The following is a 21,993-nucleotide window of genomic DNA, read 5'->3' as shown; positions in this document are numbered from 1 at the left end:
CTGGGCCTCTCTCTGCCGCAATCTCGCTAAAAGTAGCGAGATTGCAATATTTCTGCATGCCCCACGAGTGGAGCAGTTCAGAAATAGACTTACAGAGAACAGATGCAGAGAGGGACACACTGTATCCCTATCTGTATCGGTGGTGCAGATCGTTCGTTGGTGGTGTGGGAGGGTTAGGAGGGAGGCGGCCCATAGCTGGAGGGGGGGCGGGAGCGGGTGGGACTGCTATGCTACAGAAAAAAACATGTTCACCTGGTTTGAGAGGGTTCCCTCCCTCACATGGACCTGTGGGGAAAAAAGAGAAACTGAGTAAACTTACCCAGGCTTTCAAAATAGGGCAGCAAAAACTGTTTAAGAGGGGCAGTGGGGATTGTACCCCACAAGTTCCCAATTGCTTAAAAGCCACCACTGCTCTACTGAAGAGACTGAAGTGGACTATGGCTAGACCCAAGGAAAGATCAGAGCAAACCGACTATGCTTTAAAATAATAAAATCTTGATTGAAGAAAATTCTTATCAGACACCTAAACTTTACAACCTCCTTGCAACAGAGGCAAAGAGAATGACTGGGGGGATTGTGGGTAGGGAAGTGATACTTTTTGTTGTGGTGCTCTTTGCCTCTTCCTGCTGGCCAGGAGTGATATTCCCAACAGTAATTTATGATGATCCGTGGACTCACAGTGTCATAAGAAAGAAAAAAAATGTTAAGAGCGGCAGTAAATGGGAAGGAGGGAGGGGGAAAGAGGGAGAGGGGACTCCTATAGTGGAGGGGGGATTAGAGGGTGGGCAATCAATCTAGTAGGGGGAAGGGTAATGAGGGAAGCATCTACACTACAGAAAAAAGTTTATTATTAATATTATTAAATAAAAAAATTGATAGATAACTGGGTACTGGCAGACAGCTGCCGGTACCTAAGATGGCGGAATTAGTTAGAAGGGGGAGGGATCAGAGAAGAGGGAAGGTAAGGGGGTAATTCTACAATAAGGAAAATAATAATAATAATACAAAGAAGTGTAAAACTGCATACTGGCAGACTGACTGCCAGTACTTAAGATGGGGGTAACCAGTGGTGGGGGGGGGGAGCTATTTGAGAGGGATCAGGGGGGTGGGAAGTGTCAGGTGGGAGGCTAACCTCTACACTACAGCTAAACACTTAAATTATGCTTACCTGATAATTTTCTTTTCTTCAGATGGAAAGAGTCCACAGCTGCATTCATTACTTTTGGGAATTCAGAACCCGGCCACCAGGAGGAGGCAAAGAACTCCCCCACTTCCCTCATCCCCCAGTCATTCTGCCGAGAGAACAAGGAACAGTAGAAGAAATATCAGGGTGAAAAGGTGTCAGAAGAACAAAATAACAGACGCCCCACAAAAATACGGGCGGGGAGCTGTGGACTCTTTACATCTGAAGAAAAGAAAATTATCAGGTAAGCATAATTTAAGTTTTTCTTCATAAATGGAGAGAGTCCACAGCTGCATTAATTACTTTTGGGAAAACAATACCCAAGCTATAGAGGACACTGAATGATAAACGGAGGGTACAAGAGGCGGCCCATTCTGAGGGCACCAGGCCTGAAAAACCCCTACCCAGCAAAATCCTGCTTAGTCCGAAGCCGAGAACAACCTTTAAAAAAAGAATAAAGGCCCAAGGACACTGACCTGGAGATAGTCCATAAGCCTTGCTAGAGACCGCAATAAACTAGACGCAACTGAGCCAACAGCCTCCAGGAGACCCCGTCGCTCAGCAGTCGGTCTCCAAACAACTCACACCTTACTAGAAAAACAAACTACCGTATTCTTCCACAAAGAAGAAAAGACACAGAGAAAACAAGAATAAGGAACTCTAAAAAAGGGCACAACTAGTCCTTAAACAGAGCAAAAATCCGAGAAACCGGGTTAGGCTAACAGAGACCCAACCAGTCTCGTAGAAACAGGGGGAGGCAACGCCCAGACCCCAGAGATACAGAAACCATGGACTAAGGCCGGGAGTCTGAACAGAGAAGAGAATCTTCACCTAACACAGTTCAACCACACTCTAGTTAAGACGAAGGTCCCCAGAGTCGTAAAAAGGTAATAAGGTGAATATCTAAATTTTCAGAACCGAACCTCGTGCAGCAAGCTCAGAAAGGTAAACATCTAACGTACAACCCCTGGAGACAAAACACTGCACGCTGCCGTCATCGAAAATGACGCAGAAACTTCAATACTTGCAGGGCAAGTAAGGAGCAGCTGAAATAGGATCCTTCAGGCTGCTAAGCATCCACCAACCAGTGGATAATGTTGCAGGCTATCCAAGAGCTGCCAGTCCTTCCCACAGATCTTTGAATGTGGAGAAAAAACAGCAGAACCTCAAAGAGGCTCACCGTACCTCGAATGACCCGAGGACGATTAGCAGAGCAACAGATCACAGATCCTGCTCCAAACACAGGACCAGCCCAAGCGACAGGCATGACTGATAGACCTGGGAACAGAAAGACCCCAACCACAGGCCCCCAGGGACAGGAAATAATGGGGGGACTCACCCACCCCAACAGAGCTTGGGTGCCAACCCAATCCGCTCCTCCAATAAGGCACTCCCAAGGAGAACCCCCTAGGACCTGGAACAGAAAAAGTGCAATAGATCCTTAGAAAGACCTGTCACAACTCTCTTAGACCGTCTCTAAATGGAGATTTCAATTTCCAACAGTTAGAACAGAGCATTCCAGAGCAGCAGACTGCTGTCCTTCACAGAAACAAAAGCCACTTGTTCCAACCTCCTACACACAGGGCAGGACAATGACCTTTCAGAGAGAGGAAATCCCAGTTCTTAAGGAAGACAAGCTACCCCCTCAAAGGGGAGGGCACAGATAAGAACAGCGCACATGCCCCAAGACATGATGCCATAGACTGATAAAAACACGGACCGAATGAAAAATCATCCAGACACCACTGTGTAATCCACAGAGAAACCCCCCCATGAAAAAGAGCACACTCTGTCCGAAGGACAAGTCAGACCTTAAAGTTTGAAACCAGGACCCGAAGGTAGATATAAAACCTGGCCTTCCTGCTTGCAAGCTCAATGAGCTAGCCCCTATGTCCAAACATAGTCTCCCTGAAAAAACTGGGGCGTCCCGAACCAGTCCACAGGATCATAAGCCTCTTAAGAAAACTGCCACAGCAGGATTCAAACTCCAAGCCTACGGCTTGCTAGGCTGGAACTAATCCTGCGGTCCCTGGACCCAGATCGCCTTAAAATGAACGACACCCTCAGGGAACACAAGATACTCTGTCTGAAGAAAAACAGACCTCACAGGGGACAATAACTGGGCTTACCGAGAACGGGTACAGGATTCACTCGTAATTCCCAGCCCAAAGGGAAGAGAACCCCTTAGCAGGAGGTCAACACCTCCCAAACACGGTGCTGGGCCACGACAAAGTCACACCATCAATCTAGAGCTCCAGGCCCCAAGGAGAACTCACACGAAGTCCAAGACTAAGGGAATAACGAGAACAGAGTCACCCGAAAGAGAGAGTAGAAAAAGGCTAGTCTCCATAATCCGTTCAGACTAACTTTCCGGAGGACCACACCCAAGGAAGAAGAATGCAGAGCATCCTGAAGCCTGGTAGAAACCTCCCCTAAGCAAACGCTTGGAAAAGGAGTCAACACCGCCTATCGTTCCCGATATGGAGACGACTAACTCTTTGAAGTAGACAAAGCCGCACGGCCCTCACTTCCTAAATAAAATTAAATGATAAATCTGGCAGCAGTGGGATCTGAACCAACGCCTCCGAAGAGACCGAAACCTTATCCAGCGCCTTAGACCGCTCGGCCACGCTACCTATCTCAAAGCCACCAGAAACCTGGAAGAAGTCCAGAAGTCTTGACTCGAAGGAATAGAACCTCTAAAAGGAACATGTCCTAAAAGGAGACTCACAAATAGACCTTAAAAAGGCAAGACCGCCAAGAACCGGCAGCATGAAGGACCTAAATCCTCCATTTTTAACCTCCAACCAACAACGGGAAGGATAACTCTAGTCCCCGCAGAGCATGTCGCAGCAGATCTCAACGGAGACCCGGCAGACTAGATTGACAGGCTAATGAGGACTGAACCATCCCCCATGCCTGAAACTTGTAAAATAAAAACAGGGAAAACAACACAAGTAATATTGTAAGCACTAGGCGCCCTCAACGGACTAGCCAGGAATAAAAGGCACCACGTGTCTGAACTAGGCCTCAAAGACAGAAGGATTTGTATCCAGTAAGGACCAGCCTGAAACCAAGGGCCCCAGCACTGTCAAGGCCACATAGAGTCTCCCCTGAGATGGAGGGATAGACAACAGACAAACATAGGACTAGCACATCCTCCCTCTTAAACAAACTTTTTTAAAAGTAAACATTGCAACCACAAAATCGTGTTTATCAATTTCAGAGAAGAAAGTTCCCGAAGGAAACAGTAAAACATCATGAGCTTTAACCAAAGAAAATCTAACCTTACCGCATTAAATAAAAGATCAGGCAACCGGTAGGTTATCGCCCAGGAAGAACGGACACACCCGCAGGACTAGCCCAACAGGAATCCGAATCTTCCAAGCTCAGAACTGGAAACAAATACTCAAATAACAGACTATAAGAAGATTACCTCATCCCCTTATGTCTAATCATGCAAGCCAGGAAGACTGAGAAATCCCCCCCATTAAGAGTGGGATCCTCCAGCAACGTCAAAACGTGCCTCAGTAGACCACGAAGGCTCGCCAGTCTATAACGAAAGGCGCAACATACCTCTGCCGGGACAAATAAAGACACCGGCCCCAAAGGTTGACCCCCTGAGGCCTCAGGGGCAGTCGCACCCCAGAGAGCTGAACTGGACCAGGCGATCCCACGCCTGACGAGCCCCGTTTAACGGAATATGGACAATACCGTAAGCACACTCCTGTGAGGTGCAAATGCACCAGCGCCAAAGATATGGCCAATCGGAACCTCCGGTGGGAACAGGCCACTCTCCATAGAAGGATAAGCAGCGTTTGGGTTACCTGCATGCATAGTAAGAGTTGGTGGTAGGGAACTTGCCTCGTGGGAAATGGAATCCCCAGAGGTGGATGGCTCAGCGGGCCCCTGATTCCCCGATCTCGAGGAACAGAGCATTCGAAAACGGCATTCGGAACATAACTGATGAGCATGTATCACCCCTGTCAATTCATATTCCTCGTAAGAAGTAGAATCTGAATCAGAGACATCCGTCTCCACAAAATCAGAATCCTCCATAACTGGGATATTGATTAAAAAATGGACCAATAAGAAAAATCTAAATGGCACCTTACACCCCCAATGGCTGGGACACACCACCTCCTGTAAACCAAACACCAGCGGACCAGAATTTCTCAGTCGCCACATGGTCAGGAATGAGGAAATGGAGAGCTAAAAATGTGACCACGCCCGGTCACAAGGTAAACTGTGCAGTCCATGAAAAAAAGTGTGCCAGATCGTAAAGACTGCATCGCTAGACATAGGCCATTATGTTCCAAAATAGCCATGAGCCGAAGTATCACTACACAGTAGAGACAGAATCGCATAATCATGATTAAACCCCCCCTGTTCAATAAGCCCCCTTAGGAGATATCAACCCTTGATTCCACAATACAAAAGGAGTCTCACTGAGACCCTATGTTAAGGTTATCCCCGAAAGGTTGTAGCCCCTCTTGGATAAACAGTTGTAATTACAATACATCCATGATGAAAGTAAAATGAAACAATCTTACCGGAATATACGCCGTGGAACAGGAACACGGCCCTTTAAGTGTGACAGATAGTAGCGTCGCTTCTGCCATGGATTTGAGAGAAGAAAGCAGGCAGCGAAACTCATCAACGCTGATTGCTTGTGGAGCTGTTAATATGAGGAGTTGGGATGGTTTTGCAGAAAGACTCTCCCAGCATCTTCGGACTCTAACTTTCACCCATGCTCTCACTGAGAGATTGACAGGACTACTTAAAACTCCAGTCCCATGCCGAAGAGTACTACCCTCCATAAGAGACTATCGAAAACTTCTGACACTTCTCTGCCAACCTCCTGGGACGAAAGGCAAGTAATGACTGGGGAATGAGGGAAGTGGGGGAGGTATTTAAGCCTTTGGCTGGGGTGTCTTTGCCTCCTCTAGGTGGCCAGGTTCTGAATTCCCAAAAGTAATGAATGCAGCTGTGGACTCTTCATTTATGAAGAAAATTAACCTTACAAGCTACCTTAAAGTGAAGGTAAACTTTGATGAATGAAAGCCCGGTTTTTAAAAATACTATACTTCATCAAAGTTTAGAAAGCAGCCGTTTTGTTTAAAAACATACCTTGTTCTTTTCACAGTCAGAGCAGCTTCCCTCACCCAGAGATCCTCTCTTCACACGTCAACAATGACTAATCCGGCTTCCTCCAATCACGGCATGGTCTCAGGCAATGATTCCCCTGGGGGGGGGGGGGGGGAAAAGCCGTGATTGGAGGAAGCCGGATTAGTCATTGATTGAGGATCTCCAGGTGGGGGAAGCTGCTCTAGCTGTGAAAAGAACAAAGCTAAGTTTTTAATCAAAACAGCTGCTTTCTAAACTGATGAATGAAAGTGCCCCTGTTTTTAATAGTATTTTAAAAAAACGGGATTTCATTCATCAAAGTTTACCTTCACCCCTTAACTGCTGGGAATAATAAAAGTGAGGTGCGCAGCTGCAATTAGCGGCCTTCTAATTACCAAAAAGCAATGGCAAAGCCATATATGACTGCTATTTCTGAACAAAGGGGATCCCAGAGAAACTTTTACATTAATTTGTGCCATGATTGCACAAGCAGTATGTAGATCATTTCAGTGAGAAACCCAAAGTTTGCGAAAAAGTTAACGTTTTTTATTTGATCACATTTGGCGGTGAAATGGTGACATGAAATATACCAAAATGGGCCTAGATGAATATTTTGGGTTGTCTACTAAAAAAATAATATATAGTTTTGATAGGTAAATAAAAAAAGGCTCTATTTCTCTTTAAACGTAGTGATGGCAAAAATGCTCTTGTCTTTTGGGGAAGTCTTAGTCTGAACTGCCCGGGCCTTAAGGGGTTAATAATCAGTTCCTCACTAGCTAATAATCACAGCTTATACTGTTGGTAAACAGAGTACACAGTAACAGCAGCATGAAACACAAAAGCATTACAAACAATAACAAAAGATACAAAACCAAGGCATTTTGATTGTATATTTAAAGTTTAATTAAAATGTTTTTTATGTTGTTTTAGAATAGTTTTTATTATTTTTTGAAACGAGTGTAAACCTGCTCTCCACCAATGGGGAACCAGGTAGCAGCATCAATTATGTATTTAAAGACCGCCTGTGTAGCGGAAAGGTATGCTTTGGTTTGTAAAGGACTTTTTATGATCACACAATTTTACTGCTCTTGATAAAGACGGCTGGGACCGTTGAAACGCGTTGGGCTAAAATAAAGATACATTTTTATGATAGTATCTGTGAAATCGTCTTTTTTGAGCACTGGGAAAGAGCCGGTAATCTGCAATATATACTGTGAGTATATTACACCTTTATTTGGTGCAACCAATTGATATCTCAGCACGAATCCCTTTGTACCAAGAAATAGGAGAGGACAAGATTTAATCGATTTACACAGACTTCTGGAGAGACTGTGGGATGGCTGCGGTTTGAAATTCTTAAAGGGAAAGTATCAAATCCATATTGTACACTTTGTTGTAAAACAATAACAAAACCATCAGTTTTTCACATAAGACAGCTAATATATTTTAAATATAGCCTATTTTAGATACAAAAAAAGACCCAAAATGTATTCTTACCTGATAAAGTCCTTACTCTTGGGAAGTACTTCACCTAGCCACCAGGAGGCAAAGACACCCTACACCACAGCTTTCAAATATCCCTCCGACTTCCCTTACCCTCTCAGTATTACGTATAGCCAAGGATAGGAGGCGGAAAGTAAGAAAGATAGTATGGTAAAACTACAGAGAACATTGAAAATGGGCAGGTTCGCAGACTCTCACCACCAAGAAAGAACTTAATTTATCAGGTAGGAATACATTTTGTTTTCTTAAGGTGGTAAGAGCCCACAAATTAATCTTCGAAAGCTATACTAAAGCTGAAGTCCACGAAAAAATGGGTGGGACAAAAGAAAAAAAACAACTAAAAAGCTAGCTATTTACCAGAAACCACCGCCTGAAGAAATTTTCTGCCAAATGTTGCCTCAGACAAGGCAAACACATCAAAATTAAATCATGTTGCTGAAAGTGTGTAAGAGGACCAAGTTGCAGCCTTGCAAGTTTGTTCTACTGAAGCCTCATTCTTAAAAAACCAAGGAAGTAGAAACAGAACGAGCCGTAATTCTTAAAAGTGGCAATTGTCCTGCCTCCAAGTAAGCTCTGAATCAAACTCTTCAACCAAGAAGCTAAAGAAACAGCGGAAAATCCTTAGTTGCTTGTAAATAAAACTTTAACGCCCTGACCACAACTAAATTATGCAATCTCTCATTTGAGGATTATGTATTTGGACATAAGGATTAATATTTTCTGGAGAAACCAACAGAATAGCATGGATAGATACAGCAGATGCAAAATAAATCTTGCAGAATGGCATCTGATAATGTCATCAGACCCACTACCACCATGCAATGAGAAATTGTAGGATGAGGAATACACTGTAGATTCCTACAAGCTAATTGCAGCTTGAGTTTCTGTTGGTTCATTAGAAACACTCATGTAGACTGAATCTATAATTACCCCAAGAAGGGATACTCTTGTCAGCTGAGTAAGCAAACGCTTGTCTATATTTAACTTCTAGCCATGACTGTGAAGAAACCAAAGAAGTTTCTCTGTATGAGCAGTTGCTAAAGATGGCGCTTAAACCAATATATCGTCCAGGTAGGGAGTCACTGTTATTCCCTGCACTCTGACAACAGAAAGAAGTGCCCCCAAGACCTTTGCAAAAATCCTGGGAGTGACCAAAGGGGAGAGTGAAAAACTGGTAGTGTCTGTCCAGGAAGGCAAAATCGATGAAATGTACGATGATCGTTGTGAATGCGCAGATAAGTGTCATTCAGGTCTACAGTTGTCATGAATTGACCTGGATGGACTAATGGAAGGATAGATCAAATAGTTTCTATCTTGAAGGATGGGAACCCTTAAAAACTTGTTTAAGGTTTTAGTATCCAGAATGGGTCTGAATGTACCCTCCTTCTTTTGAACAATGAACAGATTGGAATAGAAACATTTCCCTTGATCTGCCTTCGGAACTGCACACACTGAAAGAAAGCCACTCTTTTTGAGACATGAGACAGTATAAACCATCCTCAGGGGGGCCCGAGACTGAAAACCTATTCTGTATCCCTAGGAACTGATTTCCAAAACCCAAGGATACCGATACTACTAAACAGACTTAGACCAGGCCTTTGTAAAAAATGCTCAACCTGCCCCTTACCAGTGCAGAGTCTTGTTTGGACTTGTACCATACTGGATTGGGTCGCCACGGGGACTTGGTAGAGTATGATTTCACAGAGGAAGAAGAATTTTGGTTCCTTGATTGGCGCAGAACGAAAGCGAGATCCAAATTTACACTTAGGCCTAGATTTTTTTTTTTATAATGAGGCAAAAAAGCTCTTTCCGCCCGTAACCAGGGCTAAATAGGAGTCTTACCCTTAAAAGCTTAAGTCAGAAGTTTGGACTTTGACACAGTGTCAGCAGACCAAAACTGTATTTTTTTTGGCATTGATATGTATGATCTGAATAACGTCATCACAGATAAATGAATTTGCCAAATGAAAACAGTTAATGCATTCCGGAATATCCTCTAAAGACTACTAATCTGAAACAAGATCAGATAGTGAATAAGACCAAAAAGATGCTGCTGCTGCCACCCAAGTGATGGCCACCGCTGGTTGTAACAACATTTTCCCTTGCAAGAAGGCCTTTCGCAGAAAACCTTCTAGTTTTCGGTCCATAGGCTCCTTGAAGGAAGTGCTGTCCTTGAGAGGAATGATAATTCTTCTGGCTAATGTAGATATAGCTCAGTCCACCTTTGGAATAGATTCCCAAATTTTTTAAATGTAAGAGAAGTAAGAAATGGAACTCCGGGTTTATCCCATTCCTTAGAAATGATCTCTGTAACTAAGGCAGGAACTGGAAAAACCTCTACAGACCTAGACTTGTGTTTGAAAACACTATCCAGTTTCTTTAGTGGCTTATTCTCCACCGGTTTAGGGTCCTGGACTTCCAATGTCTTCAATACTTCCTTAATCAAAGAAGGTAAATGTTATAACAAACTGAAAAGTGGACCTCAGCTACTTTCTCTGTCTGATAGGAGACACCTCATCACTATTACAGGCCCTGAGAAATTAGACTTACGCTTACATTTACTTGGAGGTAGCATACCGTCCATTACATCAGAAAAAGCAGACTTTAAATGTTCTTTTAAACCTGGGGAAAAATCAGTGCCACAATCCTGGGAAACATACACAGTAGGTGGACAAACTGCAGTAGGATTTGGCATCTGCGACTGTTAAACAAGTATTGCAAACTTGTGCTGGTGGGCAAACGGTAGACAACCTGCAAAGCAAACATTCAGGCCCAGCTGAAAAACAAAATAAGTAGATCTGCCCTCAAGTTGGTCAGGCTCAGCAAAGGCAGCACCAGCAGGCTTTATAACAAAGCAATGGCTTTATTGTAATAAAAGCCAAAACAAATTATCACTCAAAATGCTTATATGTAACCTAATCCAAGGGTATATAAGGAAATACAAGTATATAAGTTTATATAAGTGCATATAAGTGTGGGACATAAACAGCATATACCCCTAAAGACAGACGCTGTAACTATTTATAATAAAATAAAAGTTTTCCAAAAATGTGTATAATGTTAGATTACATAAATACAGACAGTAGAAGGTGCGAAAATCCTTTAACTCCTTCCTCTCCAGTATCCTCATTGATCTCTCCAACGGTCCTGTCCATATAGACTAAAGCGGATGACATTGCTCCCTATGGACGCACTTTAAGTAATGCTGAACGTGCAGAGAGAAGCGCTAAAATGCTGGTCCCAATCCGGGACTTCTTAAAGGGGCCACAACCTGAATAAGAAAAAAAATGCCAAAGGACCCCCCCCACTGTGTTCTTCATGTAGTATCGCACACAGTTATAATACACCATACAGAGCCCATATAAAAAATGAAAGTCCCTGTTAATGAAAAAAAAATGTAAGGAACCAAGTGTATAATCATTGGCCCATGTAAAGTGTACTGGGGCTACAAGTACTAACTGAATGCACTATTATGGCAGTCTGTGGGCTGTGTAAGGCAACACACTTACCAAAATGTTGTCCCCTCCACTGATCTTACCCTGCTATAATTCCAGAGGTTGCAGTAGAGAATATAATGAGGGGGAACATTTTACTGGTCCAACAGGAGGAGGCTAAGAAACTTTCCCAGCAACTCCCTTGCTAGCTTGTGCTCACAAGTCCATAGAGAAGATTTACACTGCACAGCCATTACCCTCCCATTTTCCTCTCTTCCAGAGCTATCCATTGAGGGAATTTTTTTTAGATTAAAATCCCTGAATCTTGAATCATTACAGAGCACCTCTATCTTTGCCTGCCTCTTTGACTAAGAAAATACTGAGAGGGTAAGGGAAGTAGGAGGGATATTTGAAATCTCTGATGTAGGGTGTCTTTGCCTCCTTCTGGTGGACAGGTGAAGTACATCCCAAGAGTTAGGACTCATGGACTCTCACCACCTTAAGAAAATATTTTTCTTTGTTGCATCTAAAACATAATTTATGCTTACCTGATAAATTTATTTCTCTTGTGGTGTATCCAGTCCATAGATCATCCATTACTTGTGGGATATTCTCCTTCCCAACAGGAAGTTGCATGAGGATCACCCACAGCAGAGCTGCTATATAGCTCCTCCCCTAACTGCCATATCCAGTCATTCGACCGAAACTAGCCGAGAAAGGAAACCATAGGGTGCAGTGGTGACTGTAGTTTAAAATTTAGACCTGCCTTAAAAGGACAGGGCGGGCCGTGGACTGGATACACCACAAGAGAAATAAATTTATCAGGTAAGCATAAATTATGTTTTCTCTTGTTAGGTGTATCCAGTCCACGGATCATCCATTACTTGTGGGATACCAATACCAAAGCTAAAGTACACGAATGAAGGGAGGGACAAGGCAGGTACATAAACGGAACTAGGGACCACTGCCTGTAGAACCTCTCCCCCAAAAATAGCCTCCGAAGAAGCAAAAGTATCAAATTTGTAAAATTTTGAAAAGGTATGAAGCGAAGACCAAGTCGCCGCTTTGCAAATCTGTTCAACAGAAGCCTCATTTTTAAAGGCCCAGGTGGAAGCCACAGCTCTAGTAGAATGAGCTGTAATCCTTTCAGGGGGCTGCTGTCCAGCAGTCTCATAGGCTAAGCGTATTACGCTCCGAAGCCAAAAAGAAAGAGAGGTTGCCGAAGCCTTTTGACCTCTCCTCTGTCCAGAGTAAACAACAAACAGGGAAGATGTTTGACGAAAATCTTTAGTCGCTTGTAAGTAAAACTTTAAAGCACGTACTACGTCCAAATTATGTAAAAGACGTTCCTTCTTTGAAGAAGGATTAGGACACAATGATGGAACAACAATCTCTTGATTGATATTCTTGTTGGAAACTACCTTAGGTAAAAACCCAGGTTTTGTACGCAGAACTACTTTATCTGTATGGAAAATCAGATAAGGAGAATCACATTGTAAAGCTGATAACTCAGAGACTCTACGAGCCGAGGAAATAGCCATCAAAAACAGAACTTTCCAAGATAAAAGTTTGATATCAATGGAATGAAGGGGTTCAAACGGAACTCCTTGAAGAACCTTAAGAACCAAGTTTAAGCTCCATGGAGGAGCAACAGGTTTAAACACAGGCTTAATTCTAACCAAAGCCTGGAAAAATGCCTGGACGTCTGGAACCTCTGCCAGACGCTTGTGCAAAAGGATAGACAGAGCAGAAATCTGTCCCTTTAAAGAACTAGCTGATAATCCTTTATCCAAACCCTCTTGGAGAAAGGACAATATCCTAGGAATCCTAACCTTACTCCATGAGTAATTCTTTGATTCACACCAATGAAGATATTTGCGCCATATCTTATGGTAGATTTTCCTGGTTACAGGCTTTCGTGCCTGTATTAAGGTATCAATGACTGACTCCGAGAAGCCACGCCTTGATAAAATCAAGCGTTCAATCGCCAGGCAGTCAGTCTCAGAAAAATTAGATTTGGATGATTGAAAGGACCTTGTAGTAGAAGGTCTTGTCTCAGAGGCAGAGGCCAAGGTGGAAAGGATGACATGTCCACCAGGTCTGCATACCAGGTCCTGCGTGGCCACGCAGGCGCAATCAAGATCACCGATGCTCTCTCCTGTTTGATTTTGGCAATCAGTCGAGGGAGCAGAGGAAACGGTGGAAACACATAAGTCAGGTTGAAGAACCACGGTACTGCTAGAGCATCTATCAGCGTCGCTTCTGGGTCCCTGGACCTGGATCCGTAACAAGGAAGCTTGGCGTTCTGGCGAGACGCCATGAGATCCAATTCTGGTGTGCCCCAATGATGAACTAATTGAGCAAACACCTCCGGATGGAGTTCCCACTCCCCCGGATGAAAAGTCTGACGACTTAGAAAATCGGCCTCCCAGTTCTCTACACCTGGGATATGGATCGCTGATAGATGGCAAGAGTGAGTCTCTGCCCAGCGAATTATCTTGGAGACTTCTAACATCGCTAGGGAGCTCCTGGTCCCCCCTTGATGGATGATGTAAGCCACAGTCGTGATGTTGTCCGACTGAAATCTGATGAACCTCAGGGTTGCTAACTGAGGCCAAGCTAGAAGAGTATTGAATATTGCTCTTAACTCCAGAATATTTATTGGGAGGAGTTTCTCCTCCTGAGTCCACGATCCCTGAGCCTTCAGGGAATTCCAGACTGCACCCCAACCTAGAAGGCTGGCATCTGTTGTTACAATTGTCCAATCTGGCCTGCGAAAGGTCATACCTTTGGACAGATGGACCCGAGATAGCCACCAGAGAAGAGAATCTCTGGTCTCTTGATCCAGATTTAGCAGAGGGGACAAATCTGTGTAATCCCCATTCCACTGACTGAGCATGCATAATTGCAGCGGTCTGAGATGTAGGCGCGCAAATGGCACTATGTCCATCGCCGCTACCATTAAGCCGATCACTTCCATGCACTGAGCCACCGAAGGGCGCGGAATGTAGTGAAGAACACGGCAGGAATTTAGAAGCTTTGATAACCTGGACTCCGTCAGGTAAATTTTCATTTCTACAGAATCTATCAGAGTTCCTAGGAAGGAAACCCTTGTGAGGGGTGATAGAGAACTCTTTCCCTCGTTCACTTTCCACCCATGCGACCTCAAAAATGTCAACACTATGTCCGTATGAGATTTGGCAATTTGGAAGTTTGACGCCTGTATCAGGATGTCGTCTAGATAGGGGGCCACTGCTATGCCCCGTGGTCTTAGGACCGCCAGAAGAGACCCCAGAACCTTTGTAAAAATTCTTGGGGCTGTAGCTAACCCGAAGGGAAGAGCCACAAACTGGTAATGCCTGTCTAGAAAGGCAAACCTTAGGAACCGATGATGATCTTTGTGAATCGGTATGTGAAGGTAAGCATCCTTCAAATCCACTGTGGTCATGTACTGACCCTCCTGGATCATAGGTAGGATTGTCTGAATAGTTTCCATTTTGAACGATGGAACTCTGAGGAATTTGTTTAAGATCTTTAGATCCAAAATTGGTCTGAAGGTTCCCTCTTTTTTGGGAACCACAAACAGATTTGAATAAAATCCCTGTCCTTGTTCCATCTGTGGAACTGGATGGATCACTCCCATTATTAGGAGGTCTTGCACACAGCGTAAGAATGCCTCTTTCTTTATCTGGTTTACAGATAATCTCGAAAGGTGAAATCTCCCTTGTGGGGGGGAAGCTTTGAAGTCCAGAAGATATCCCTGAGATATGATCTCCAACGCCCAGGGATCCTGAACATCTCTTGCCCACGCCTGGGCGAAAAGAGAAAGTCTGCCCCCTACTAGATCCATTGCCGGATAGGGGGCCGTTCCTTTATGCTGTCTTAGAGGCAGCAGCAGGCTTTCTGGCCTGCTTGCCTTTGCTCCAGGCCTGGTTAGATTTCCAGGCCGGCTTGGATTGCGCAAAAGTTCCCTCTTGTTTTGTAGCAGAGGAAGTTGATGCTGCACCTGCCTTGAAGTTTCGAAAGGCACGAAAATTAGACTGTTTGGCCCTTGATTTGGCCCTGTCCTGAGGAAGGGTATGACCCTTACCTCCAGTAATGTCAGCAATAATTTCCTTCAAACCAGGCCCGAATAGGGTCTGCCCCTTGAAGGGAATGTTAAGTAATTTAGACTTTGAAGTCACGTCAGCTGACCAAGATTTAAGCCATAGCGCCCTACGCGCCTGGATAGCGAATCCAGAATTCTTAGCCGTTAGTTTAGTCAAATGAACAATGGCATCAGAAACAAAAGAATTAGCTAGCTTAAGTGTTCTAAGCTTGTCAAGTATTTCAGTCAATGGAGTAGCTGTCTGAAAGGCCTCTTCCAGAGACTCAAACCAGAACGCCGCAGCAGCAGTGACAGGAGCAATGCATGCAAGGGGCTGCAGGATAAAACCTTGTTGAATAAACATTTTCTTAAGGTAACCTTCTAATTTTTTATCCATTGGATCTGAAAAAGCACAACTGTCCTCGACAGGGATAGTGGTACGCTTTGCTAAAGTAGAAACTGCTCCCTCCCTTAGGGACTGTCTGCCATAAGTCCTGTGTGGTGGCGTCTATTGGAAACATTTTTCTAAAAATAGGAGGGGGGGGGAAAACGGCACACCGGGTCTGTCCCACTCCTTAGTAATAATTTCTGTAAACCTTTTAGGTATTGGAAAAACGTCAGTACACACCGGCACCGCGTAGTATTTATCCAGTCTACACAATTTCTCTGGCACTGCAATTGTGTCACAGTCATTCAGAGCAGCTAAAACCTCTCCAAGCAACACCCGGAGCTTAAATTTAAAAGTAGACATATCTGAATCAGGTTTCCCCGAGTCAGACACGTCACCCACAGACTGAAGCTCTTCCTCAGCTTCTGCATATTGTGACGCAGTATCAGACATGGGCCTTAAAACATCTGCGCGCTCTGTATTACGTCTAACCCCAGAGCTATCGCGCTTTCCTCTGAATTCAGGCAGTCTGGCTAATACCGCTGACAGGGTATTATCCATGATTGCCGCCATGTCCTGCAAAGTAATCGCTATGGGCGTCTTTGATGTAATTGGCGCCATTTTAGCGTGAGTCCCTTGAGCGGGAGTCAAAGGGTCCGACACGTGGGGAGAGTTAGTCGGCTTAACTTAACCCCCTCGTCACAATCCTTTTAAAGATAACAGCTGATCTTTATTGTTTAAAGTGAAATCAATACATTTAGTACACATTCTCCTATGGGGTTCCACCATGGCTTTTAAACATAATGAACAAGGAGTTTCCTCTATGTCAGACATGTTTATACAGACTAGCAATGAGACTAGCAAGCTTGGAAAACACTTTAAATCAAGTTAACAAGCAATATAAAAAAACGTTACTGTGCCTTTAAGAGAAACAAATTTTGCCAAAATTTGAAATAACAGGGAAAAAAGGCAGTTAAACTAACAAAATTTTTACAGTGTATGTAACAAGTTAGCAGAGCATGGCACCCACTTGCAAATGGATGATTAACCCCTTAATACAAAAAACAGATTAACAAAACGAAAAATATGTTTTTTAAACAGTCATAACAACTGCCACAGCTCCTACTTTTGAAGCCTTTTGAGCCCTTCAGAGATGTCCTATAGCATGCAGGGGACTGCTGAGGGAAGCTGAATGTCACAGTTTGTAATTTTAACTGCACCAACTGTAACTTTTATACTATAACAGTGGAAAGCCTAAGGAAACTGTTTCTAGGCAAAAATAAAGCCAGCCATGTGGAAAAAACTAGGCCCCAATAAGTTTTATCACCAAAGCATATATAAAAACGATTAAACATGCCAGCAAACGTTTTATATTGCACATTAATCAGAGTATATACCTCTGATAGCAAGCCTGATACTAGTCGCTATTAAATCACTGTATTTAGGCTTTAACTTACATTAATCCGGTATCAGCAGCATTTTCTAGCAAATTCCATCCCTAGAAAAACTTAACTGCACATACCTTATTGCAGGATACCCTGCACGCCATTCTCCCTCTGAAGTTACCTCACTCCTCAGACATATGTGAGAATAGCAGTAGATCTTAGTTACTTCTGCTAAGATCATAGAAAAACGCAGGCAGATTCTTCTTCTAAATGCTGCCTGAGATAAAATAGTACACTCCGGTACCATTTAAAAACAATAAACTTTTGATTGAAGAAAAAACTAACTATATTTTACCACTTTCCTCTTACTACCTCCAGCTATGTTGAGAGCTTGCAAGAGAATGACTGGATATGGCAGTTAGGGGAGGAGCTATATAGCAGCTCTGCTGTGGGTGATCCTCTTGCAACTTCCTGTTGGGAAGGAGAATATCCCACAAGTAATGGATGATCCGTGGACTGGATACACCTAACAAGAGAAAAGGAGGTATTTTGCAGTTTTTGAAAATGTAATGTTTAAAATATCTTTTTAGTTTGCAAGTAAGAGCCAGACTACCAGCAGAGTTTATCAATAAGTGAGAAATTACTCCCTAGGCCTAAGTTGTAAACAAACATACATTCCCTATTTTATAAAGCTTTGAATAAACATTTTTTATGAAATAATACTTCAAACATGGCTAATTATTGCTATTTTATGCATTTTGTGAGTTTTTATTGTTTATTTAATGCTACCTTTTAAGAAACAAAATGAGAGCAGGGAGTGACTGTACCTTCTGTTCAAGGTGCGCTCTACGGAGGGACACCCTCTGTTCCAACTTCTGCAGTTCCCGCTCATGTTGTGCCTCAGTTTGCATCTTGATCTTGCTCTGGTAAGCATTAAGCAGCTCCATCTCCTGCTGAAGTTGCTGCCTAAGTGCCTGGCATTCTGCTTCTTGAGCCTCATCCAGTCGCAGCTACAGACCCATCAAGAGTACAACAGAGGAATCCAAAAACGACACAGTCCAAGTTCAACCACAGAAGGTTCACATGTACAATAAACACAGATGAAAAACAAACCTTGTTAAATCAGAATATGTGGGGTAAGCATGTATTGAGTTAAAAATTAGACTTTTTGTAACTACTACATGTCAAAAACCATTTTCATTAGTTCAATGAGGTCCAAGTTGTATATCTTGAAACAGCAACAACAGGCAATGCAGTGCAGCTATGGGGTTAAATAAATCATCAGATCTCTTAACAAAAATGAAATAAAAAAACAAACAAAAATGTTAAAGTTTAGGATCTCACTTTAACACAAGTTTTGAATTTCTGTTACATGAATACTGAAACCAAGAATTTTCCTGCTTTTTGCACACATGAGAAACTGTAGCATTACATTAGTTTTCGCCATTTATAATCTAAAATTAAAATTTGGACCAGGAACTTCTAGAAGCATATTTAAACTTCTACAAGAATTTAATGGTCTTATGTAAATTCCAAACAAAGATTTAAAGAATAATTCTTCTCAGCTGCACTTTGAGGATGCAGTAAAGTCAAAGTCTACATTATATACTTAAAGTACTTTTGTTAAAGCTGCCATTTTCACAAAGTTAAATATAGTCCACAATCAGAAGATTGCTCACTGAGGATAAATTCAATAACATTTAGTAATCTGTGCAAACAGTTTAAATAAACTTGCATATTTGTATTTACTGTAAAATCCATTTCTACACATTGATGAGTGACTGCACATAAAGCTGGGTTGCTTAATACATTTATAAGTTTCTCTCCCACCAGGAAAAAAAGACAATAAGGGCCCTCTAAGACTTCATACTCTTTTGCAAAAGTCATTTTGTTGAAATAGTGATGAAAACATAATTTATGTAAGAACTTACCTGATAAATTCATTTCTTTCATATTAGCAAGAGTCCATGAGCTAGTGACGTATGGGATATACATTCCTACCAGGAGGGGCAAAGTTTCCCAAACCTTAAATGCCTATAAATACACCCCTCACCACACCCACAATTCAGTTTAACGAATAGCCAAGAAGTTGGGTGATAAAGGAGCGAAAGCATCAAAAAATAAGGAATTGGAATAATTGTGCTTTATACAAAAAATTCATAACCACCACAAGAAAAGGGTGGGCCTCATGGACTCTTGCTAATATGAAAGAAATGAATTTATCAGGTAAGTTCTTACATAAATTATGTTTTCTTTCATGTAATTAGCAAGAGTTCATGAGCTAGTGACGTATGGGATAATGACTACCCAAGATGTGGATCTTCCACGCAAGAGTCACTAGAGAGGGAGGGATAAAATAAAGACAGCCAATTCCGCTGAAAATAATCCACACCCAAAATAAAGATTAAATCTTATAATGAAAAAAACTGAAATTATAAGCAGAAGAATCAAACTGAAAACAGCTGCCTGAAGTACTTTTCTACCAAAAACTGCTTCAGAAGAAGAAAACACATCAAAATGGTAGAATTTAGTAAAAGTATGCAAAGAAGACCAAGTAGCTGCTTTGCAAATCTGAACAACCGAAGCTTCATTCCTAAACGCCCAGGAAGTAGAAACTGACCTAGTAGAATGAGCTGTAATCCTTTGAGGCGGAGTTATACCTGACTCGACATAAGCATGATGAATTGAAGATATCAACCAAGATGCCAAAGAAATGGCAGAGGCCTTCTGACCTTTCCTAGAACCGGAAAAGATAACAAATAGACTAGAAGTCTTCCGGAAATTCTTAGTAGCTTCAACATAATATTTCAAAGCTCTAACTACATCCAAAGAATGCAAAGATCTCTCCTTAGAATTCTTAGGATTAGGACATAATGAAGGAACCACAATTTCTCTACTAATGTTGTTAGAATTCACACCCTTAGGTAAAAATTTAAAAGAAGTTCGCAACACCGCCTTATCTTGATGAAAAATCAGAAAAGGAGACTCACAAGAAAGAGCAGATAATTCAGAAACTCTTCTAGCAGAAGAGATGGCCAAAAGAAACAAAACTTTCCAAGAAAGTAATTTAATGTCCAGTGAATGCATAGGTTCAAATGGAGGAGCTTGAAGAGCCCCCAGAACCAAATTCAAACTCCAAGGAGGAGAAATTGACTGAATAACAGGTTTTATACGAACCAAAGTTTGTACAAAACAATGAATATCAGGAAAATTAGCAATCTTTCTGTGAAAAAGAACAGAAAGAGCAGAGATTTGTCCTTTCAAGGAACTTGCAGACAAACCTTATCCAAACCATCCCGAAGAAACTGTAAAATTCTCGGAATTCTAAAAGAATGCCAGGAAAAAAGATGAGAAAAACACCAAGAAATGAAAGTCTTCCAGACTCGATAATATATCTTCCTAGATACAGATTTACGAGCCTGTAACATAGTATTAATCACAGAGTCAGAGAAACCTCTTTGACTAAGAATCAAGCGTTCAATCTCCATACCTTCAAATTTAAGGATTTGAGAACCTGAAGGAAAAAAGGACCTTGTGACAGAAGGTCTGGTCTTAACGGAAGAGTCCACAGTTGGTAAGAGGCCATCCGGACAAGATCTGCATACCAAAAACCTGTGAGGCCATGCTGGAGCCACCAGCAGAACAAACGAGCATACCTTCAGAATCTTGGAGATTACTCTTGGAATAAGAACTAGAGGCGGAAAGATATAGGCAGGATGATACTTCCAAGGAAGTGATAATGCATCCACTGCCTCCGCCTGAGGGATCCCTGGATCTGGACAGATACCTGGGAAGTTTCTTGTTTAGATGAGAAGCCATCAGATCTATTTCTGGAAGTCCCCACATTTGAACAATCTGAAGAAATACCTCTGGGTGAAGAGACCATTCGCCCGGATGTAACGTTTGGCGACTGAGATAATCCGCTTCCCAATTGTCTATACCTGGGATATGAACCGCAGAAATTAGACAGGAACTGGATTCCGCCCATACCAGTATTCGAGATACTTCTTTCATAGCCAGAGGACTGTGAGTCCCTCCTTGATGATAGATATATGCCACAGTTGTGACATTGTCTGTGTAAAAACAAATGAATGATTCTCTCTTTAGAAGAGGCCATGACTGAAGAGCTCTGAAAATTGCACAGAGTTCCAAAATATTGATTGGTAATCTCACCTCCTGAGATCCCCAAACCCCTTGTGCTGTCAGAAACCCACAAACAGCTCCCCAACCTGTCAGACTTGCATCTGTTGAAATCACAGTCCAGGTTGGAAGAACAAAAGAAGCCCCCTGAACTAAACGATGGTGATCTGTCCACCACGTCAGAGAGTGTCGAACAATCGGTTTTAAAGATATTAATTGAGATATCTTTGTATAATCCCTGCACCACTGGTTCAGCATACAGAGCTGAAGAGGTCGCATGTGAAAACGAGCAAAGGTTTCGATAAGCTGAAAAAAATTTCAGACGCCTCTTGTCCGTCAGAGACAGAATCAAGAACACTGAATCTATCAGGAAACCTAAAAAGGTTACCCTTGTCTGAGGAATCAAACAAACTTTTTGGTAAATTGATCCTCCAACTATGTTCTTGAAGAAACAACAGTTATAAAAGACTGGAAAGGTTCTTTCTAGTGAAAATGAGCAAAGGGAATTGAATCCAATGCTGTGGCCATAAAACCTAAAACTTCTATGCATATAAAGCAACTGAAGGAAATAATAGAGACTAGAGGTACCGATAGACGGAACCCAATAACATTATCCCTTGTCTGATAGAGACAAGGACAGCGACACAAACTATCTGGAAACCTAAAAAAGGTGATCCTTGTGTGAGGAATCAAGAGCTTTTGAAAAGAAGATCCTCTAACTATGTCCTGAAGAGTAAGTGAATCAT

The 21,993-nt window shown here is 42.5% G+C and overlaps 1 protein-coding gene across 1 annotated transcript in view; it reads right to left on the bottom strand.

The window, feature by feature from the left end:
- Nucleotides 1–21,993, bottom strand: part of TAOK3 (TAO kinase 3) — a gene marked incomplete in the record, with an annotated part of 945,289 nt that overhangs the window by 3,512 nt on the left and 919,784 nt on the right. The window contains 1 exon segment of the mRNA XM_053701678.1: nucleotides 17,935–18,117. Coding sequence (XP_053557653.1) covers nucleotides 17,935–18,117 — 183 coding nt within the window.

The sequence above is a fragment of the Bombina bombina genome, chromosome 2 (genome assembly GCF_027579735.1).
Source record: "Bombina bombina isolate aBomBom1 chromosome 2, aBomBom1.pri, whole genome shotgun sequence".
In the NCBI taxonomy this organism is placed as follows: domain Eukaryota; kingdom Metazoa; phylum Chordata; class Amphibia; order Anura; family Bombinatoridae; genus Bombina; species Bombina bombina.
This window is presented reverse-complemented; position numbering and strand designations above follow the sequence as displayed.